Genomic DNA, 18890 nt, shown 5'->3' on the forward strand with positions numbered 1-18890 from the left:
ACATGTTTTTTGTTATATCTGGCAAATATTTTGATTTATTCTTTTGATTGCATCGGAATTTTTTGTTTTTCAAAGATTACATTTGAGTAAGTATATATAGATTAACATTGTTTATTGTTCACTTTGCGATAATCGATATGGTAAGTGATAAACAAGGTCATTGATACCTTTGCCCAATAATATTTGCAAGAATGTATGTTTTTGTAAAGTATAGATTATTTTACGAAAACAAGATTTTCTTGGCGGTATTATCGTTCAGGACAATGATACCGTATAATTAGGATGTGAAATTCTAGGCTATATTTTTCAAGTTAGTCGCGCAACGATAAAAAGGGGTAAGCACTAATAAATTGTCGTTTCTCATTCGTAAGACTTGATAAAAAATGAATTTACGCCTCCAATAAAACAAAGTATAACTACACAAAAATTTATTTAGTCAATCTTGGTGGTCGCAATAACATTGAACTCGTCTTCGTATACATAGGGCCTCGCCGCTGCCACATCGGATAACTATATTAAAATCCTCACTATAAATATTCTGAAGAACTGTATAATTAATGAGATAAAAGCCACGACAGCGGCGCGGTACAGTTTCAATGTTACATAGCAATTTAAAACATTTAATATTTCTTGTTTTCTCGTATACTGTATCAGATATTTTGTCTTGGAACACATAACTTAACGCTAGTACAATTTTCATATTAAAACTATCACTAATTGAAATTAACAGTCATTCTGTCTACGGACAAGCAAATGTGAAAAGTTCAACTTCAGTGTTTAATTCAAGCGCTTCTATTTAAAAACAATCATTTAAAAGAGTTCGTGTGACATCCTTTTTTATGGTTATTACGCAAATCAATAAATCAACTTATATTCTAAATGATATAAATAAAATAATAAATTTGTGCTAAAAACAATATAGCACCGCAAAAAATATATATTTGTTCTGATATTCACAACTCCTGAACATTGTAAATGTATATATATAAAAGTGGGGTTTCAGCTGCCGCAAACATAATTAGGCCGTTGATAGTGACACAATACAACAAATACTATCTTATTAAAATTGCACGCAGTACCGTCAGCCACCACACACCGTGCTTTGGCGATTTCACTTCGCTAGTCATCAATTAGTGCTCATATAAGATTTTGAGTTTGGAACTATATCGGAAACGTTAAACTTATTAAGAACATATATTATAAGAGTGGGTTAGATATTTTTTTTTTTACTTTGTATTTGTAAATCTTGCTTTTTTTAAAATGAATCATTCACAACAGGAAAACAGAATCCGACTGAATTATCATGGAAACGTGAGAAATCTTCCACTCCGTTAAATATTTGTTATTAATTTGTACGGACCTAATTTGAAAGATGTAAATATTTATTATTTAGTTCTCAACAGAGCTTTTGCTTTAATTAATATTTCAACGCAAAATAAACACCGCCAAAACATCAGCGTGCGCGACAAACGCATGGGACACAAATTCAGCACAAAATATCTGAATGCTTACAATTAAAATTACACTAATCACCTTAAAACTATCGTATATTTATTTATATCCACCGTAGACGTAAGTAAACGCGCGAGATCCCGCCAATCGATGTGGTGCCTTTAAAATATAATACTGCCCAAATAATTACTTTCCCAAATACAATAAAATTCATTGGAACAAAAATAATACTTAAACAATCTTAGATATATTATATGCTAGCGATATTGTGACAAAACGTGATTTTATGAGGAAGTATTTTTAATATATCTAACACCAAATGGTACCATAAGTACTTACATATAAATCCATTGGAGTATTGCAAATTGGCCAAATATTTCGCAAGTTATAGTAAATACTGTCACATTTTATTAACGCTTTATTCTTTTCCATATAAAAAAATACAGGCAGACCAGTTAATATAGATCAACCTAGCATATAACGAATCTATGATAGCAACAGTAAATACATGGAAGTGATCCATTTTGATTTCCGTATCATATACCACATTGATTTTTTAGTATAAAAAATTCAAAATAAATACTGGATAAATTGATCAATAATACAAATTAATTATGTCTCGTTACATTTCCTTCCAAAAATACGCTAATAATATGTGTATGTTTTATAGTATACAATGTCTTAATCCTAAGGCAATATGGGGCCGTAGGTCGGCGCTGCTTTGACGAAATATATTATAGTAAATATAGTAATGGCAATCAGTGGAAGCCGACCATCACGGAGGTCGCCCGCGATCTGCAACAACACACGGTCAGATATACATTTCGTTTATTGATTGATTTATTTACCAATTTATGTACATACAAACGGAAAGGAACTACAAAGATGATATATAAAAGAAAGAGTAGTCTTTAAATTCTGCACCATATATTTTTAATGTTTAAAAAAAGAATATTCCAGAGAGAATTCTTTTGTTAAATATTTTCTCTCACAGAACTTAACTAAATATCTACGGCAACGGAAAAAAGGGATTTTTTGGAGATTGCGAATGCTTAACTTTCAACATGTAAAGAAAGGAGGAGAGGAAAATTAAATCCTTCTCTTTCCCATGGATGTCGTAAAAGGCGACTGAGGGGTAGGCTTATAAACTTGGGATTCTTCTTTTAGGAGATGGGCTAGCAACATGTCACTATTTGAATCTCAATTCTATCATCAAGCCAAAAAGTTGAGCGTGGTCAATTAGTCTTTTTAAGACAATTGGCTCTGTCTAGCCCGTACGGGACATAGACGTGACTATATGTATGTATTATTTACATTGTCCATGGGTCCAAACACCTAGTTTGGCAGAAGATCTTCCCTTTATGACGATTAAGCCCCAATCATCAATCAATCGCTCCCATCACAGAGTCCTGCGTACGATAACGTGACACATACCGTGAGCGCCGTAGAGGCGACTAGGGGCTAAGGTCCTGGTGCATGTGGTCGTAGCCCATGGAGCCGTCGTAGCCGGGCTGCGGCTGGTCGTAGCCGGGCTGCGGCAGGCTGTAGCCCATGGAGTCCTGCGTGGGCGCCGGCGACATCATGGGCGTGGCCGTGCCCGACGCCGCGCCCATCGAGTATGGCGACGCGCCTGCCGCTGTCGTCAACACGACTAGTTAGTTCGCCATTTTGTTACAATGCTTTCGTGAGGCCGACATTAAACTTGTTTTGATAAGCTTTTTTTATTTCTTTTTTATAAAATTTCTCACTAGTTAGTTCGCCATTTTATCACAAGGCTTTCGTAAGGCCGACTTTACACTTGTTTTGAGCAGCATTGTAGCACTTATTTTTTATATCTATTTCTTCGGTACAAGTCTGTTACAACGAGTATATTACAGCCGTATATTAAGATTACCTACAAAAATGACAAGTGTAATTTCGACCAGGTTAATTTCGTGAGCGAATTAAGATCGAATATACAGAGTGTAATGTACATTTTTAAACATATTTTCAGGACTACGTTAATTAACCTGTAGGTTTGATAAATTTATTTCAACTCTAAATAATGACTGTCCAAGCAATGACGCGTACAGGACATTCGCTCCTAATGCAACGGAAGAGCAAAATGTATGGTGATTTTACCCGACTGCAGAGGATGGGTATTGTTCTTTTTTAAATAGAAAAGAAATAAGAACGGATTAAGGTAATAGGTGTTTCATCATGCTTTTTATTTTTCAACAATCCGATCTAATAAATTACCAAGATAAAAGAGATAAATGGCTATAATAAAGAAATGCGATCGACAATTTCGAAAAAAATGTTTCCCAAAAAAATTATTATAATAAGGAATCGATTGAAAAGTCAATGATGTGGTATGTTACGAGAGGTCGCAAAATTGATATACATATTTGCGAAAATGTGGACGTAAGATAATACAATCATCTGTTGTATAGAATCCTATGAAAGTTTATAAATTTCCTAGGAAGTTAATAAACTTGAGGTTCTTTTTATTTTCCGGTGGCATATATATTTTTATCCGCGATTATATCGCGTTTCGCTGCACCGATATTGATACGGTTTTCAAGAAAGTGTTTGTTACATTAAAGAGAACGTTTTTAAAAAAATAACCGACCTCAAAAAAGGAGGATATCGAATGGAGGCGGTTCTCTTTCTACAAAATTTATTAGCAAAACAGTGTATGTATGCAGTCGGGTAGTTATAGTGAATTTCTTAATATAATATTGGTTTACTGTGATATGAAGAGGCCCTGCCCGGAGGGGAGTGAGCGTCGCGCCTGGACGCGCCAACCCAGGACAGGTCTGTGTGCGAAAACGACACTATAGTACGAGGGACTTGTATTTTACTTTGGAAGCGGTAGTACTTATAATTAGATTTAAGTGATGTGACGTCAATAAGTGATACCTTGTATCCAATTTTGAAAATAAATCTATTCTATTCTATATATGTATAGAGCAAATTTGAATATAAATTCATCTTGAATGTTTTATTTATCTTTATATATTTCTAAGACAATTTTCTTGGGATTTGAAATTAAACAATACGTTGTTGCTCTGAAAAGAGAAACGACATTTAAAGTTTAATACATCATCAAATAACTCTTTTACACAATTTTCACTATTCCTTTTTTAACAATATAATATGACATTCCATTTTTGTCTTGCGTCATTCGCCATTATAGCTCCCTCGCGACCTCTGTCGGTACACAATGTTTTTCTACGCAGAGCAGCAAAATTCAAATACAATAATAAAGAAATGAAGTTTTTTACATATTTACGCATATCAAGGAAAAAGTAAGAATAGAACTTAAACAAAAGGGAAATTCAGTACAAGGGCACTATTTAATTCTAGAGAAATTCCTTCCAGTAGGCCCACGACACATACACACGATGTTCTACGTATAGGACCTCTACTACAACTTACACTTGGCCGGTTCTTATCCAATCTTTTTACGACAAAAACCTCCAAATAATTCCAAAACAAATACATTTCTTAAAACTACTCATTGTAGATATCCTTATGTTAAAATCTGTCAGTACGGGCATTATGATCAATTTAAAAAAAAAAAATTTTTATCTTTGTGTGAGGCATAACAGAAGCCAACGAACAGCCAACACTTTTCGGCGTATCAAATTAATTATATATTTGTAATTTAACCAATATAAATGTGTATGTCAGTACCGCAGTGAACAGATCTTACCGGCAGCCTTCTTGGCAGCGTAGAGGTTGGCCTCCTCCTGCGCCTTGCCGATGTTCTTCTTGTAACGGATCCTCTTGTTGCCGAACCAGTTTGACACCTGTCAAAGAGGATGAGACACTATCAGAATCAGCACTGTCTGTGTACCCTAGCGGGGTAGACAGAGCCACCAGACTAGAAAAGACTGATAGGCTCAGCTGTTTGGCTTAGTGATTTGACTTCAAATAGTGATTTTGTCGGCCTCTATGGCGCAGTGACGTGCGTATGTCTGTGTCAGGGCCAGGTCCCAGGTTGGAATCCCGGAATGATGATAAAAGAACTTTTTCTGATTGGCCTACGTCTTGGATGTTTATCTACAAAAATATTTATTATAAAATAAAGTATCGTTAAATAATTATTATCTCGTAACACAAGTCAAGACTTGTGTCTGTCTATGTAATCTGTCCCGAATATATATGTATTTATTTAATTTAGATTACCAAAACGATAAAAAATATTTCAACTTTTATCAGATCGAATTTCAATATGAATTAGGTTCTCCTGCAAAGGTTACGAAGATCAGATGGGCTAGTATCTTCATTAATCAACCCTGAATTACCCAAACCAGGAACGTGGTAAGATGTAAGGATGAGTTTGCAATATTTTCCCTTGAAATTGAAATAAGAAACAATATCGAAATATCTTCAAAAACTAATCTTTCTCAAATGTGATGTAACGCAATGGACTTAAAGTTAGGCTCTAGTACTGCACCCAAGAGTCATCTTATGCAGAGAGTACCTGCGACACTGTAATGCCACACTTCCTCGCCAGCTCCTCCTTAATTTCCTCACTCGGGTACGGATTAGCAAGATGGGAATAAAAGTACTCATTCAACAGTTCCAGCGCTTGCTTCGTGAAATTCCGCCTTTTCCTTCTCGCGTCGAGGAAACTGTAAATAGTTTTTTTTTTTTTTGCCATAGACTAAGATACATTTTTTTTATACCTGCGAGACCGTGATTCCGCACTTGCGAGCCAACTCCTCCTTGGCCTCTTCACTGGGGTACGGGTTGGAGAGGTGAGAATAGAAGTATTCGTTGAGAATTTCGGAGGCCTGCTTGCTGAAGTTGCGGCGCTTTCGGCGGGCGTCTAGGAAACTGTAATTTTTTTTTTAAATTTTAGATGAGGCCAAAGTTGAGCTGTTGCAAGGTTCCCGCGTAAATGTGCGTCAAGAGTTTTATTTCAATTATATTTTTGATGGTGGTTTGAAAATGTTCACATTTAAAAAGTAAAAAATATTTATGTACATTTATTTAATTATAAAATAATGCAAAGTAAACTGTGACTAAGATATCCCTAAACGTACAAATACGCGGTGATGTTTTGAATCAAATAACAATCATTTTACATTATAATTTGTATATGACTTTAGATGATTAAAATTTGACTAGTTTGAACCGTTAAAACGGTACATTATCCCGGATGTTATAGCACACAGCCACGGTGGACTGCTAGTAAGCCGTCCTCAAAATTTTAAGAATTTACAGGGAGATTAGCCTCGGCACGGCTGTAGTCACTTCACTACATATTATAAAGCAAAGTCCTTCCTATGTTTGCACTAATCTCGGAAAGTTATCGAGGGTATTCTGAGGAAGATTCATATCTATAAGCCGGGGCGGGTCGCTAGTTTAAAATAATTAAGTATGCATTCCATACCGTGAGCGCAATATCATAACTGCCTCGCAGGTGGACTGCTTCAGCTGCATCTGGATGGAGCTGAACTTCTTGTGTATGATCTGCACCATGCGCTCGATTTCCTGCAAATTTCCAAAAATTATTATCACACCACTAAATATTGTAATTAAAATATAGAATTACGAAAAATCGTATTGTGGCAATAAAAATTATGATTGACACATAGTATAAATTAAATGTTTTTAATCTATTAAGACTAACTTTAATTAGTTATGAAAATAGCCTGGCCCATCTGACCTCCGCAACCTTATGCAGGGGAACCTTACTCAAATAGGATCATGGTTATACATTCATTTGCCTGAATGTGAGATAGACAATAAGACATATTAAAGTTCGTGATAAGTAAAAGGTGACATGAATAGTGAAATAAAAAATTATTAAAGCAAGAAGTTGTCTCTCACCTTGGGCGTGATAGGCCTCGTGCGGCTTTGCTCCCTGAGCAGATTCATCACGTGGGTGGTGAATTCATTGCAGGCATTCTCGTACTTGTCCAGCTCCTGGTGGTAGATCTGGCGGATCTGCGCCAGCTTCGCGCGGTAGTCCGAGTGCTCGATCGCGTTATCTGCTTGAGCCACAGTGCCTTAGTAGCAGCACAGAAAGAATACATGCAGCCACCACCAGTTACATTGTTAGGCTACGGCTTATTGTTAATCTGATGTTCAATGAAAGCGTGGTTGGATGTAGCACAGAGCCATCTATGTGGATGCCATTGAAATCATAATCAAGCATGCTGTTATGTATCATTGGAAATTTAGTTAAATGTGTTTGAGCTAGATGTCCTTACAGTCGACCAATTTATAAAATTATAACTACCTGAATTATTAAAATTCTTATTTAATTGGTCTGTCCAAAGTGTGTTCTATGGAGAAACTGAAGGACTCCAAAAAATTTGGGGTATTTTGAGGTCAATTATAATCAAAGCGTTTTCATTATTTTAACATAAGGGTGACCAAATACTCTATTGAGCTCATGCATTATAATTGTAAACTAGCATGCAGTCAAAAAATCTATTACATGATGTGTTTGACATGGATGTCAATTCATCACATATAAGTTAATGGGTGTGAGGGAAGCAATTGCCTTCTAAAACTTTACCAAATTGTACTGTATCAATTAATTTTATTAGCAAGCCATGCAACATGCAAAAAATATCCAGGACATTTTATATCTAACTAAGATTTGAACAGGAAAAAATCTACAAATTTGAACGAAACACCTGATTTAGTTTGGAGTTGTGAACTTTTGATCAAATAATAAAAGATGCTAGATAGAAATCTATAAATATAACTATTCCACAAAAGATTTTATAGCTCAATTTTAGCATTGGTAGTTTACACTGTAGACTAACAAAGCAAATATAGACACAATTTGTTTTCCTGTTATGAAACTGAAGAAATGACAAATGAGTAAGAGAAAAAGAAATCAAGTAGAATTTTTTTGGTTATAATGATGCTTGTACTCAACATTCACCCACATAAAGTTCAACATGCTATGTAAAAATGTTGTTTTTGATCCATTACAGGCTTTTAAATAATTTCTAACTTGACATAGAATACATGTTGTATGAATAATAATGTGTGACAGGCACCATTAGCATAATTGTTAGCAAGTTAATATTCCATTGAATTAATTTCAAGGCTTCAGTTGTAATAGATTTCAGAACAAATTGAAATTATTCTTCATAGGTCTTTAAAATATGTTTTCTTACAATTTAGTGACTTAATGAAAGGCAGTGATACAATAAATTTACACAATTTGAGGCTAGCTCAATCTGTGTAATTTGTTCCCATATAATTATTAATTATTAATTTAACACCTTTCATTATAGACACTGTTACCCCACATCCTTCTTTAGACAATAATATTAAGGCTGCTGATAATTACATATTTTTCAATCAGAGATCAAATTCACAAGAGCTCAGGGCTATTAGGGTGGTTCTTTTTTAGAATCATAATCATATCACAATATGTTTACAAGTTCAAATACACATACATACTGATTGGGTCCAAAACCATCAATACAACAAATCAATGTATAATTACCCCACTCTCCAGCTGCGGCAGAAGCGGAGGCAGCAGCACCTGCGCCTCCACCCTTCTCGGGGCCCGCCACCCCCTCTGCTATGAGCATGTTATCCAGCCGCATGAGCTGCGGGTCTGGGGGCTCCTCCTCTTGGGTGTTACGAAGAGATAGAACTAAATTTGAAGAATAATAAAAGATTACAATTAAGAATCTATTAAGAACACACATAAAATAATGATGTATGGATCAATAGTAAAAAATTTGAACGAACTCGGGATTATGTAGGTAGGTACTTACCTGTTTTCTCTTTGATTTCACAGAGCACGGAAAATAGGGCAGGCTTCATTCTATGACAGTTCAGCGTATGTTTTCTAGCTTGAGCTTCGTCTAAACTCTGGTCAGTAATGTTCATGATCTGCTGCAAGATTTCCCCGATGTCCTGTTTGCGAGCTTCGCCCTCACCGGTAGTTGGGGCCCCTTCGGCGCCTGGTAACCCATAGCCCTGTGGCCCCATCAGTCCACCGCTATGCGCCATCATCCGATTCGGATCGTCCATATCTTCTCAGAGTCAATTCATAAATACACTTAAACTTACACTAAATACGTATACAGATTTGTACGAAGTTTTAAACAACCAACTTGCAAATTATATGAATAAAAATACAACAAAACGCGACTGGACGAAAGCCACAGCTTTTCCAGGCAGTAATAAAATGGCCGACTTCCTTTGTGCTGTCAAAATTGAAAATTATGAAAAAGAAAACAAATAAATAATCAAGTAAAATTCGCCGTCCCGTTCCTTATGTCGTGATGAACGGTATGCGAAAAGGTGATAGAAATAATGAGAAAAGTCAAGAAAGCGTCGGACTGAACCGAGAAGAGGAGCGTTCAAAACATTCCATATTTTGGCAACATTGAATTTGAAATTTGAATTTATATAGTGCCATTATTTAAAGCTGTTGTGATGAATAAAAATAACAATTTGATAATCGTGCGTGTTATCACTTTCATTGCTCCTAAAAATCTCTGATATACTTACATATTCCTATTTAATTAATTAGTGCTCTCCTTGGTATTCGTGATCCTTGCAAACTTATTAAGTATTCGTCACTGTCAAATAAATTCGCTATGTCAAACTCACCTTGGCGATTTCGTCAGCACCACGCGAACGAATTTTTCAATAGTTAATTATTATTCACCGGCGAACATATGGATTGGATTACTGCAATACAACAAGCTGACTTAACATAAATGAGACACGTTTTGTCTTTAGTTTATAAGTGTAGTGTGTTTAGTAAATATCGTCCAGTTGTGTGCAGTCACTTTCATATCAGACTTACCCATAAGCTGAGACTTGAACAGTGGGGAAGTAACAAGCTCCATAGAAAGATCAAAATACCAAATCCTCAAAGAGAAATAATCATGGCTGATCCTAAAGTCGAAGCAATCTTAGCGCCTCTAAGAGCGCACGTGAAAGAACAAGGCGATTTGGTGAGAAAGTTGAAAGATGAAAAAGCTCCAGAAATAGATATTAAAAAGGCTGTAGCGGAATTAAAGGCGAGAAAGAAAGTGTTGGAGGATAAGGAACTCAGTTTAGCACCAGCAGAAGAACTTTTCGATCGTGCGAAGATGGAAGATCTCATCAAACGGCGGTTCTTCTATGACCAGTCATTTGCAATCTATGGAGGCATTACTGGCCAGTTTGATTTCGGCCCCATGGGCTGTGCACTCAAAAGCAACATGATCCAGTTGTGGAGAAAATACTTCATCCTTCAAGAGCAAATGTTGGAGGTGGACTGCTCAATATTGACCCCTGAACCTGTCCTAAAAGCTTCTGGCCATGTGGAGAGATTTGCTGATCTCATGACAAAAGATGCGAAAACTGGAGAGTGCTTTAGATTGGATCACTTAATTAAAGCTCACTTGGAGAAAATTAAAAGTGAGAAGAACACATCAGCAGAGCTCAAGGCAGAAATTGAGGATATTATTGTCAAATTGGATGGCATGACAGCTGATGACATGTCAGGCATCATGCAAAGGTTCAATATGAAGTCCCCTATCAGTGGTAATGACCTGACCCCTCCAATTGAGTTCAATCTCATGTTCAACACACAGATTGGACCATCTGGTTTAGTAAAGGGCTTTCTAAGGCCAGAGACAGCTCAAGGTATCTTTGTGAATTTCAAACGACTCCTAGAATTCAATCAAGGCCGCCTTCCATTTGCCGCTGCACAAATCGGCAACTCTTTCAGGAATGAAATTTCCCCTCGATCTGGTCTGCTGCGAGTAAGAGAGTTCACAATGTGTGAAATTGAGCACTTCTGCGATTCTAAAGATCATCCGAAGTTTGAGTTGGTGAAGGACACACCGATGCTGCTGTACTCTGCTGACAACCAGGAGCAAGGGCGGCCGGCTGAAATAGTGACCATAGGTGAAGCAGTCGCTAAAGGCATTGTAAACAACGAGACTCTTGGATACTTCATGGCAAGAATACACCTGTATTTACTGGCTGTAGGTATTGATGCCAAGAAGTTGAGATTCAGACAGCATATGGGTAATGAGATGGCTCACTACGCCTGTGACTGCTGGGATGCTGAATGTCTCTCCAGCTATGGCTGGGTAGAGTGTGTGGGCTGTGCTGACAGATCTGCATATGATTTGACCCAACATACAAAAGCAACAGGCATCAGGTTGGCTGCTGAGAAAAAATTGCCAGCACCTAAGCAAATAGAAGTTGTAGAAGCTGTGGCAAACAAAGCTGCTATTGGTAAGGAGTTCAAGAAGCATGCTAAGGTCATAAATGATGCATTATTAGCTATGGACAATGCAGCCCTCGAGAATATGCAGAGCCAGTTGGACTCTACTGGAGAATATCTTCTTGCCACACCTAATGGGGAGTTCAAGCTTAATCCCAGTCTCATCAGTGTCAAGCGAAGTCAGAAAACGGTACATGTAGAAGAAATTATACCTAGTGTAATTGAGCCGTCATTCGGTATTGGCAGAATCTTGTACTGTGTTTTGGAGCACAACTTTAGAATGAGAGAAGGTGATGAACAGAGGACCTACTTCTCTTTGCCAGCTACAGTAGCCCCAATGAAGTGTGCCGTGTTACCACTGAGCGGCAACACAGAGTTCCAGCCATTTGTAAGGGAATTGAACAAGCTGTTGACCGATGTTGATGTGTCTCACAAAGTGGACGATTCCTCGGGCTCCATTGGGCGCAGATACGCACGAACAGATGAATTGGGCGTCCCGTATGCTATTACTGTCGATTTTGACACCACTAAGGAGCCCCATACAGTGACTCTCAGAGAAAGAGATAGTATGGGTCAAGTGAGATTACCATTGGTTGATGTTCCTGTTGTGGTGAGAGACCTTTCCAATAGCAAGATTTCCTGGGCCAATGTCGAAGAAAAGTATCCTAAATTCGAACAACAAGAGACAAAAGGTGCTGCAGCATAAATGACGCAAGGATTTAATTTGTACAGCTGTAGTTTATAAATTAAGTTTATTGTCTTGAACATCAATGTTTATTTATTGTTAGCTTCATCATCAAAATGCATTATTCCAGTTAAATTTGTTTTTAGCAGGCTTCGAAAATAAATTGCTGATAAAGATTCGTATTTAATTTTATTTACCTACACGATGTGTGCAAATCTAGTGTCATTAATTGTGCAATCCTATGTGGTGCAAGTGCAAATCAGCGTGTGACAGGCTAAACCGATTTTGCTTAACATGGTAAAATATCCCATAAAAGGCGACTAAGGGATAGTAGATAGAAACTTGGGATTATTTTAGGCGATGGACAAGCAACCTGCCACTATGCCATATAGCTGAGCGAGGCCTTTCAGTCTTTGCGAGACTGTTGGCTCCGTCTACCCCGTTCCCCGAAGAGGTGCTTATCTATGTCGGTAAAGTAACAATAAGACATAAACCGCACACAGAAGACAAAACATCTTTTACGTGCTGAGTGGTTCATGCCACTCTAGAAATACCACTCCATCCTCTTCCTATGGATGTCGTAATCCCGAAAATGTGACCTACGGGAATAAACACATTCATCTGCAAAGTTGCATGATGTGTTTGTGTCGTTAAAGCCGATCATAAATAGCGGCGATCTCCGATGTGGGAGCGGTGGCGTTCCTTAGTCGCTCTCTCATGTCTTTTCTTACTACTGACTTGAATGCCTGAAGAGAAGAAGCCTATTCCCCAGAATAAATATATATATATGTATAAATCACTAAATATTATGCTAATTATAAAAGGATTATAATAAAAAAAAGGATCCATCCCCTACCAATGGAGGTAGTAATAGGCGACTAAAGGGTAGGCTTATAAACTTGGGATTCTTTTCTTTAGACGATTGGCTAGCAACCCTTCACTATTTGAGTGTCAATTCTATCAATAAGCCAAATAGCTGAACGCCAACAGTCTTCAAGACTGTTGGTTCAGTCTACCCCGCAAGGGATTAAGACATGATAATTGTATGTTGTCGTAAAACGTCCAAATCTTTTCTCATGTAACCCATAATATCACGATAAAAACAAGCAACCGAATCACTGTCTCAACTTTTTCACCGTCAGGCCACTTCATCCAAATGGTGGCTACCCGGTTCTTCTGCGTGGGGAAGGCCCGCTCCCGCGGTATGAATGTAATTATGAAGGAACAAAGGTTAAAGGGTCAGGTCAAAAGTACCCGAAACTGCCGAGCTTCCATGAAGAGAGTTGTGAATGTGACTGAAGCGAAGGAAGTATGCAGACATCGTGGCAAGTGAAAAGAAGTAGTCTCTGCCTACCCCTCCGGGAAAGAGGCGTGAATTTGATTTTTTTTTAATGTATGAAGGAGCAATAAAACACACATTAACATTAATCATTATATTCGCATCAAAGCCGATCATCTGTAGCGGCGGTCTCTGGAGCGTGAGCGGCGGCGGTCCTTCGAGCGGGAGCGGTCGCGGTGCCGGTGGCGGTCACGGTTGCGTCGGTCGCGGTCTCTATCGCGGTCTCTGTCGCGCACTCGCTCCCTCGCGTCTCTGTCCCGCTCGTCTCGCTTCTTGTCTTTTGGGTATCTGAAGAGACATAAAATGAGTTAGTAAAATAAAAAGAATTTATTCATAGAACACTGTGGCGCCATCTCTACGCCACTCGCCACAAACATCAAATCAAACAACTACTGTCAATCATCGCGAAGAAAATGACGCGCTCAACCAATAGCAGCGAAGTATCTAGAACGCGATTTCAGAGATTTCACGGATTGGAGCTATATATACAACCTCCGACACAACATCGTCGGAGCCGCGGTTCCCCAGGCATAACACCTAGCCTGGCGGAAGATCTTCCCTTTGGTGGCGGTCGAGCCGAATCATCGCTCCCGCTACATTGGTGACCCCGACGTGATTGGAAGCAACCTTCTCCATCATCATCCACTCCTATCCTCAGCATCACTCCTCACTCTGCAAGCAGTCTCACAGCAAGCCAGCAACTGGGTATCGCAGCAGGTCCATCGCAGCCAATTCAACGAGCTTCCTGGTCCTGTCTCCACCTGCACTCACTCTCATCGACTTCAGCGACCGACGCATCTACCGCAGCCCACGCCTGGATCTCTTCGACGGCCGCTCTTCTCTCCAGCGTGGCAGCTCTGCACGATTTCTCCCGGCGCCAACAAGTCGACTTCGCTCTCTACTGTCTCGACTCACCGCAGACTACGAGCAACGCAACGGCTCACTCCTGACTCACTAGGACTTCGAGCAACTTCCGACTCACTGGAAGACAACTGGCACTTGCAAGCTACAACTGAAGCACAGATTGCACAGCAAGATCTCAAGACTTCAGACCTCCGGTCTTGGGGGGGAGTACTGTGGCGCCATCTCTACGCCACTCGCCACAAACATCAAATCAAACAACTACTGTCAATCATCGCGAAGAAAATGACGCGCTCAACCAATAGCAGCGAAGTATCTAGAACGCGATTTCAGAGATTTCACGGATTGGAGCTATATATACAACCTCCGACACAACATCGTCGGAGCCGCGGTTCCCCAGGCATAACACCTAGCCTGGCGGAAGATCTTCCCTTTGGTGGCGGTCGAGCCGAATCATCGCTCCCGCTACAACACCATAACAGAAAGACGGAAAAGGAAACAATAGTATGTACAAAAATAAACATGTAGTATGGTGCTCCCGGAAGGGTATCACGGTCTCCCTCAGCATAATGCTGGCTGTAAACGATATGCTACACAGCCAGCGCTGATCTTCCAAGTTGTACATATTAAGTTATTGTCTGAAGTTTCAAACAGGTCTTTAGAAAAAACATACCAGCAAGCTCACTAGAAAAGATGGAATTTTTTGGCATGTGTAAACTTTAAGTTAGAAACTATATCTTTTCGTGTATGTATGTACATACTTCATCTTTCCATTTGCCACTTTTTCGCTTCATCCACATTTTGACCTGAATTTTAAACGTGGCATTTCTATTTTTTATATTCCGAATTCTATGGATATTGTTGTATTCAATGATAGGAGAATCACTATACCTGTCACCCCTATCTCCATCGCCATAGTCCCTCCTGTCGCGGTCATCGTGTTCTCTCCTGTCTGGATCCGTCCTGCCCGGGTTGTAGTTCTGCCCGGCACCCCCTCGGCCCGCCTGGTAGTTGGCCGGAGCTGGCTTGGAGGCTGCTGTCTGTCTGCTGTGCTCCGCTAACCTGTATTATGGAGTCATGTTACTAAAAGAGATAATTTTTTCCATATTATTCATGGCATTCAAAAATACAAAAATGAACTCAAATTGCACTATATTTTGGCAGTGACGCGTTGGTCCAAAGACTAGGGTTTCTAAATGTGTAAGCAGATTTTAAGTTGAATCATTGTTTTAATATATCAGAGATGAAACTAAATGTTTAAATTTTTTTTAATATTATTGTAATCAATGAAAATCTATTTAAGATTATTAAAAATACCTGGACAGGGTTTGACTTCCAAATTGTCTAGGTTGCCTGTTGAATTATATTGATAAGTATTCATTCTGTACTTGCCGCATTCATATGCTTGAGCGAAATTCATTGTGAATTCTACTTGCACATTGTAAACAAATATTATTTCAAACATGGTAATTGGAAGGTGAGCTTCTTAACATACATAAAATCACGCCTTTTTCCCGGATGGGTAGGCAGAGACTTACTTTATAAACATCATAGGTAATTAGAAGTTATTCGCGTAATAGAGTTATTTTATTCCTATGCTTAAGGGATTTACAATAAAGCCTATGAACCACGCCAGTGGCATCACAGTTTTAGAGTAAAAAAAAAAATAAACACACACACTACAATACCTACTTCTGCTCAATCTGCTTTTGTATCGGCACTGGGATCCTCGGAAACAGCGTGCTGAACCAATCTAGTTTGATCAGCATCTGCCGCACCAGGGCTCCGATGGTTGTGGGGCCCCCGCCCCCGGCTCGGGGGTCCACCTCCTCTTCATCATCGAGGTAGTCTGCGTACCAGTCGAACAGGTCTGCCGGCGGTTGTGTGTAGCGTATGTACATGAAGCCTGGAAAATGTTTATGAAATTTTTTTTTAAATCTTCCTATTGCGCGTTTTGAATTCAAGTGTAGATTTCAAAGTCTGGAATCAGTCAAAATTATAGCACAAAAAGAAATGAATTTTACTGTCCTTTTTTATGTGAAGTTCTAAGGTGCAAAGAGGTTGTTTGTTGTATATTAAAAAAAAACATATTATTTTTTTTCACATATATACAATCACATCTTTGTCCGAAAGACCACATTCAGCTTAGTGATAAAATTAAGATCAAATATTAACAGGTCTCTAACCCATTGCCTTAAAGGAGTATTCTAAGTTTATTTGCCTTTTCTTGACTTTTAAAATCTGCATGGGAGATTGTTAGTTATCTAAGGATAAAAAATAAAACAAACATGCATCATACCTACCCAGTGCCCGTATGTACGGGGAGTCTGTGTGCTGTAGCAAACCGTTGACTTGCTTTCGGGTGAGTCGCAAAGTGTACAGCTTGTATAACAAGCAGAATGCTGTGGAAACAATGCCACCAGCACCCACACCCCGCACCTACGACAAACATGTTTATTTAGAATTTTCTTTTCAACAAAAGAGTGATGGTTCAGGGCACAACATGGTCTGTTCTGCCCTGAAGCATTGCACACGCGACACTGTTTTTATGGCGCGAAAAACTATTACTTTTTATAATGATGTGAAACAGAACAGCAATAGCTATTTACGCAATTAAAACAGTGTCATAAGTGCCATACTACAGGAGCTGGTAGTCAACAACTCATGTCAATATATGCTAAATTTTAAGTAAAATGTTGATTGATTATCCATAAACAAAAAATAGCAATAAATCTAATTGCAAGTTCACTAATATACCACGATATTGATAATTTTGGATAAACATACTCACGCCGCCACACATGCCCGTCTGCCCTGCTGTCTTGCGGCTTCCTCGCTCCCAGGGCTCCAAATGTTTCACCTGATAGTAGATCTCATCAACCACTTCATGGTACGTCTTCAACTTGAACAGATGAACTGTGGACACACAAATACGTTTTTAAACAATCGAAAACACCACGATTTCACTAATCAAAAACAACACGAAAGAAACAAGAAGTGTGATAATCCAAACTCCTGTGCTTTGGTATGTTTGCTTACCTACCTTTGAAGTAGCTCGAACCTTGAATATTGGCTAATATTAAAGGGTTCAGATTCATAGTTTGTTCATTACCCCAAATCGGTAATACATTGTGCTGTTTACTTGTCTTTCCAGGCTTCTGTTGATTGAAATCTGAAAAAGGCAACTGTTTTTAACAAGATTCGAAAACACCTTGTGGAGGGAAGATTTCTCACGATACCAACCTTCTGCGTCAGTCATTTCAAAAAATACTTAACACGTAGCAAAACTGTATTGTTTTTTCTTTCTATATTCTAGTCACTGATATTCAATTTTTATATTTAATTTTAGTAGTAATAAAATAATGACAGGAGCAAGCACAACATGACAACAAAATTGTAAAACACAATGGCGGCGACTCGGAAATACGTCATTCATACGCTCGATGGAATCAACAACCAACACTCGTTGTCGTCGACATCGATTAATCGCAATATTGATCTTTCAAGCTCAAAAATCGCTTTTAAATCGATATGCAGTGATGAATCGATCCAGGGAATTGATATTTCACCCTTGATAATTGAATTTTTTAAAAGTTTAGATATGAAACATTGGGAGCTTTAACCTTATGATGTAATAAATTGCCGTGTGGTTCCCGGCACCATGACAAAAGAATAGGACCACTCCATCTCTTTCCCACGGATGTCGTAAGAGCCGACTAAGGGATAGACTTGGGATTCCTCTTTAATGTAAATCCCTGCCAATCTAAGGTCTGCCGCGCCGATGGATGCATGGCTAGGGGCGAGCCTAGTCTCGAGCGTGCCACTTCCGCCATGGGGTTGGGCGACCCCCAGGTAATGGCTAGCCTTACCCTGGCATGCGGGGCTCTGCTGGGGCGGACAAAATTGTTCCCTTGCGTCTCGTGGGAATCGCATGGATGCAAATTTTTTAAAAGAGCACCTAAATGGCGGCGATGGTGTCCGCACCCCATCACGTCTCGTTCCCGGCGGGAGCGGTATGCGGTCTGCTGAAAGCCGCTTTGCGACGATGAATGTAAGAGGAGGAATGAAGGATAAGATTGAGGAAGTATGCCAGATGATGGATGAAAGACGTTTGGATGTGTTGTGCGTGAATGAAACGAAGCGGAAAGGATGCGACGCGACGCAGCACGGCCCTTACACGGCGTATTGGTCTGGAATTTCCAGTACCAGCCGAGGCTGTCAAGGGGTCGGTCTAATTCTTTCTGCACGAATGGCTGAGTGCGTGAATGAGTATGAGTGTGTCAGCCCTCGTCTTCTATGGATTAGGCTGAAAGTTGGAATCACTCGGATCTTCGTTCTAGGTGTTTATG

General features: G+C 39.1%; 3 protein-coding genes across 6 annotated transcripts; 1 reads left to right on the forward strand and 2 right to left on the reverse strand.

Annotated features, from left to right (window-relative positions):
* Nucleotides 1-413: 413 nt before the first annotated feature.
* On the reverse strand, nucleotides 414-9737 carry LOC106130956 (homeobox protein extradenticle). 4 transcript variants are annotated; one of them, XM_060954083.1, is made up of 9 exons: nucleotides 9198-9737; nucleotides 8921-9073; nucleotides 7279-7439; nucleotides 6839-6939; nucleotides 6129-6279; nucleotides 5150-5246; nucleotides 4182-4250; nucleotides 2887-3082; nucleotides 414-2247 (listed from the first exon to the last, which is right to left on the reverse strand). In XM_060954083.1, exons 1-8 carry the CDS (start codon nucleotides 9454-9456, stop codon nucleotides 2907-2909), a joined length of 1167 nt encoding a protein of 388 aa, XP_060810066.1. In that variant the 5' UTR covers nucleotides 9457-9737; the 3' UTR covers nucleotides 414-2247; nucleotides 2887-2906. The 4 variants fall into 4 exon arrangements, with proteins under 4 accessions (XP_060810066.1, XP_013185366.1, XP_013185368.1 ...); XM_013329912.2 differs by having other exon boundaries at nucleotides 2887-3088; XM_013329914.2 differs by lacking the exon at nucleotides 4182-4250 and having other exon boundaries at nucleotides 9198-9734.
* A 285-nt stretch (nucleotides 9738-10022) lies between these two features.
* Nucleotides 10023-12517, forward strand: LOC106130955 (glycine--tRNA ligase). Its single transcript, XM_013329911.2, has one exon. It carries the CDS (start codon nucleotides 10152-10154, stop codon nucleotides 12360-12362), a length of 2211 nt encoding a protein of 736 aa, XP_013185365.2. The 5' UTR covers nucleotides 10023-10151; the 3' UTR covers nucleotides 12363-12517.
* A 1242-nt stretch (nucleotides 12518-13759) lies between these two features.
* Nucleotides 13760-17977, reverse strand: LOC106130945 (pre-mRNA-splicing factor 38B). Its single transcript, XM_013329896.2, has 7 exons — nucleotides 17785-17977; nucleotides 17585-17713; nucleotides 17333-17457; nucleotides 16845-16980; nucleotides 16234-16447; nucleotides 15433-15603; nucleotides 13760-13968 (listed from the first exon to the last, which is right to left on the reverse strand). Exons 1-7 carry the CDS (start codon nucleotides 17798-17800, stop codon nucleotides 13794-13796), a joined length of 966 nt encoding a protein of 321 aa, XP_013185350.1. The 5' UTR covers nucleotides 17801-17977; the 3' UTR covers nucleotides 13760-13793.
* Nucleotides 17978-18890: the final 913 nt, after the last annotated feature.

The sequence above is a fragment of the Amyelois transitella genome, chromosome 4 (assembly GCF_032362555.1).
Source record: "Amyelois transitella isolate CPQ chromosome 4, ilAmyTran1.1, whole genome shotgun sequence".
Classification (NCBI taxonomy): domain Eukaryota; kingdom Metazoa; phylum Arthropoda; class Insecta; order Lepidoptera; family Pyralidae; genus Amyelois; species Amyelois transitella.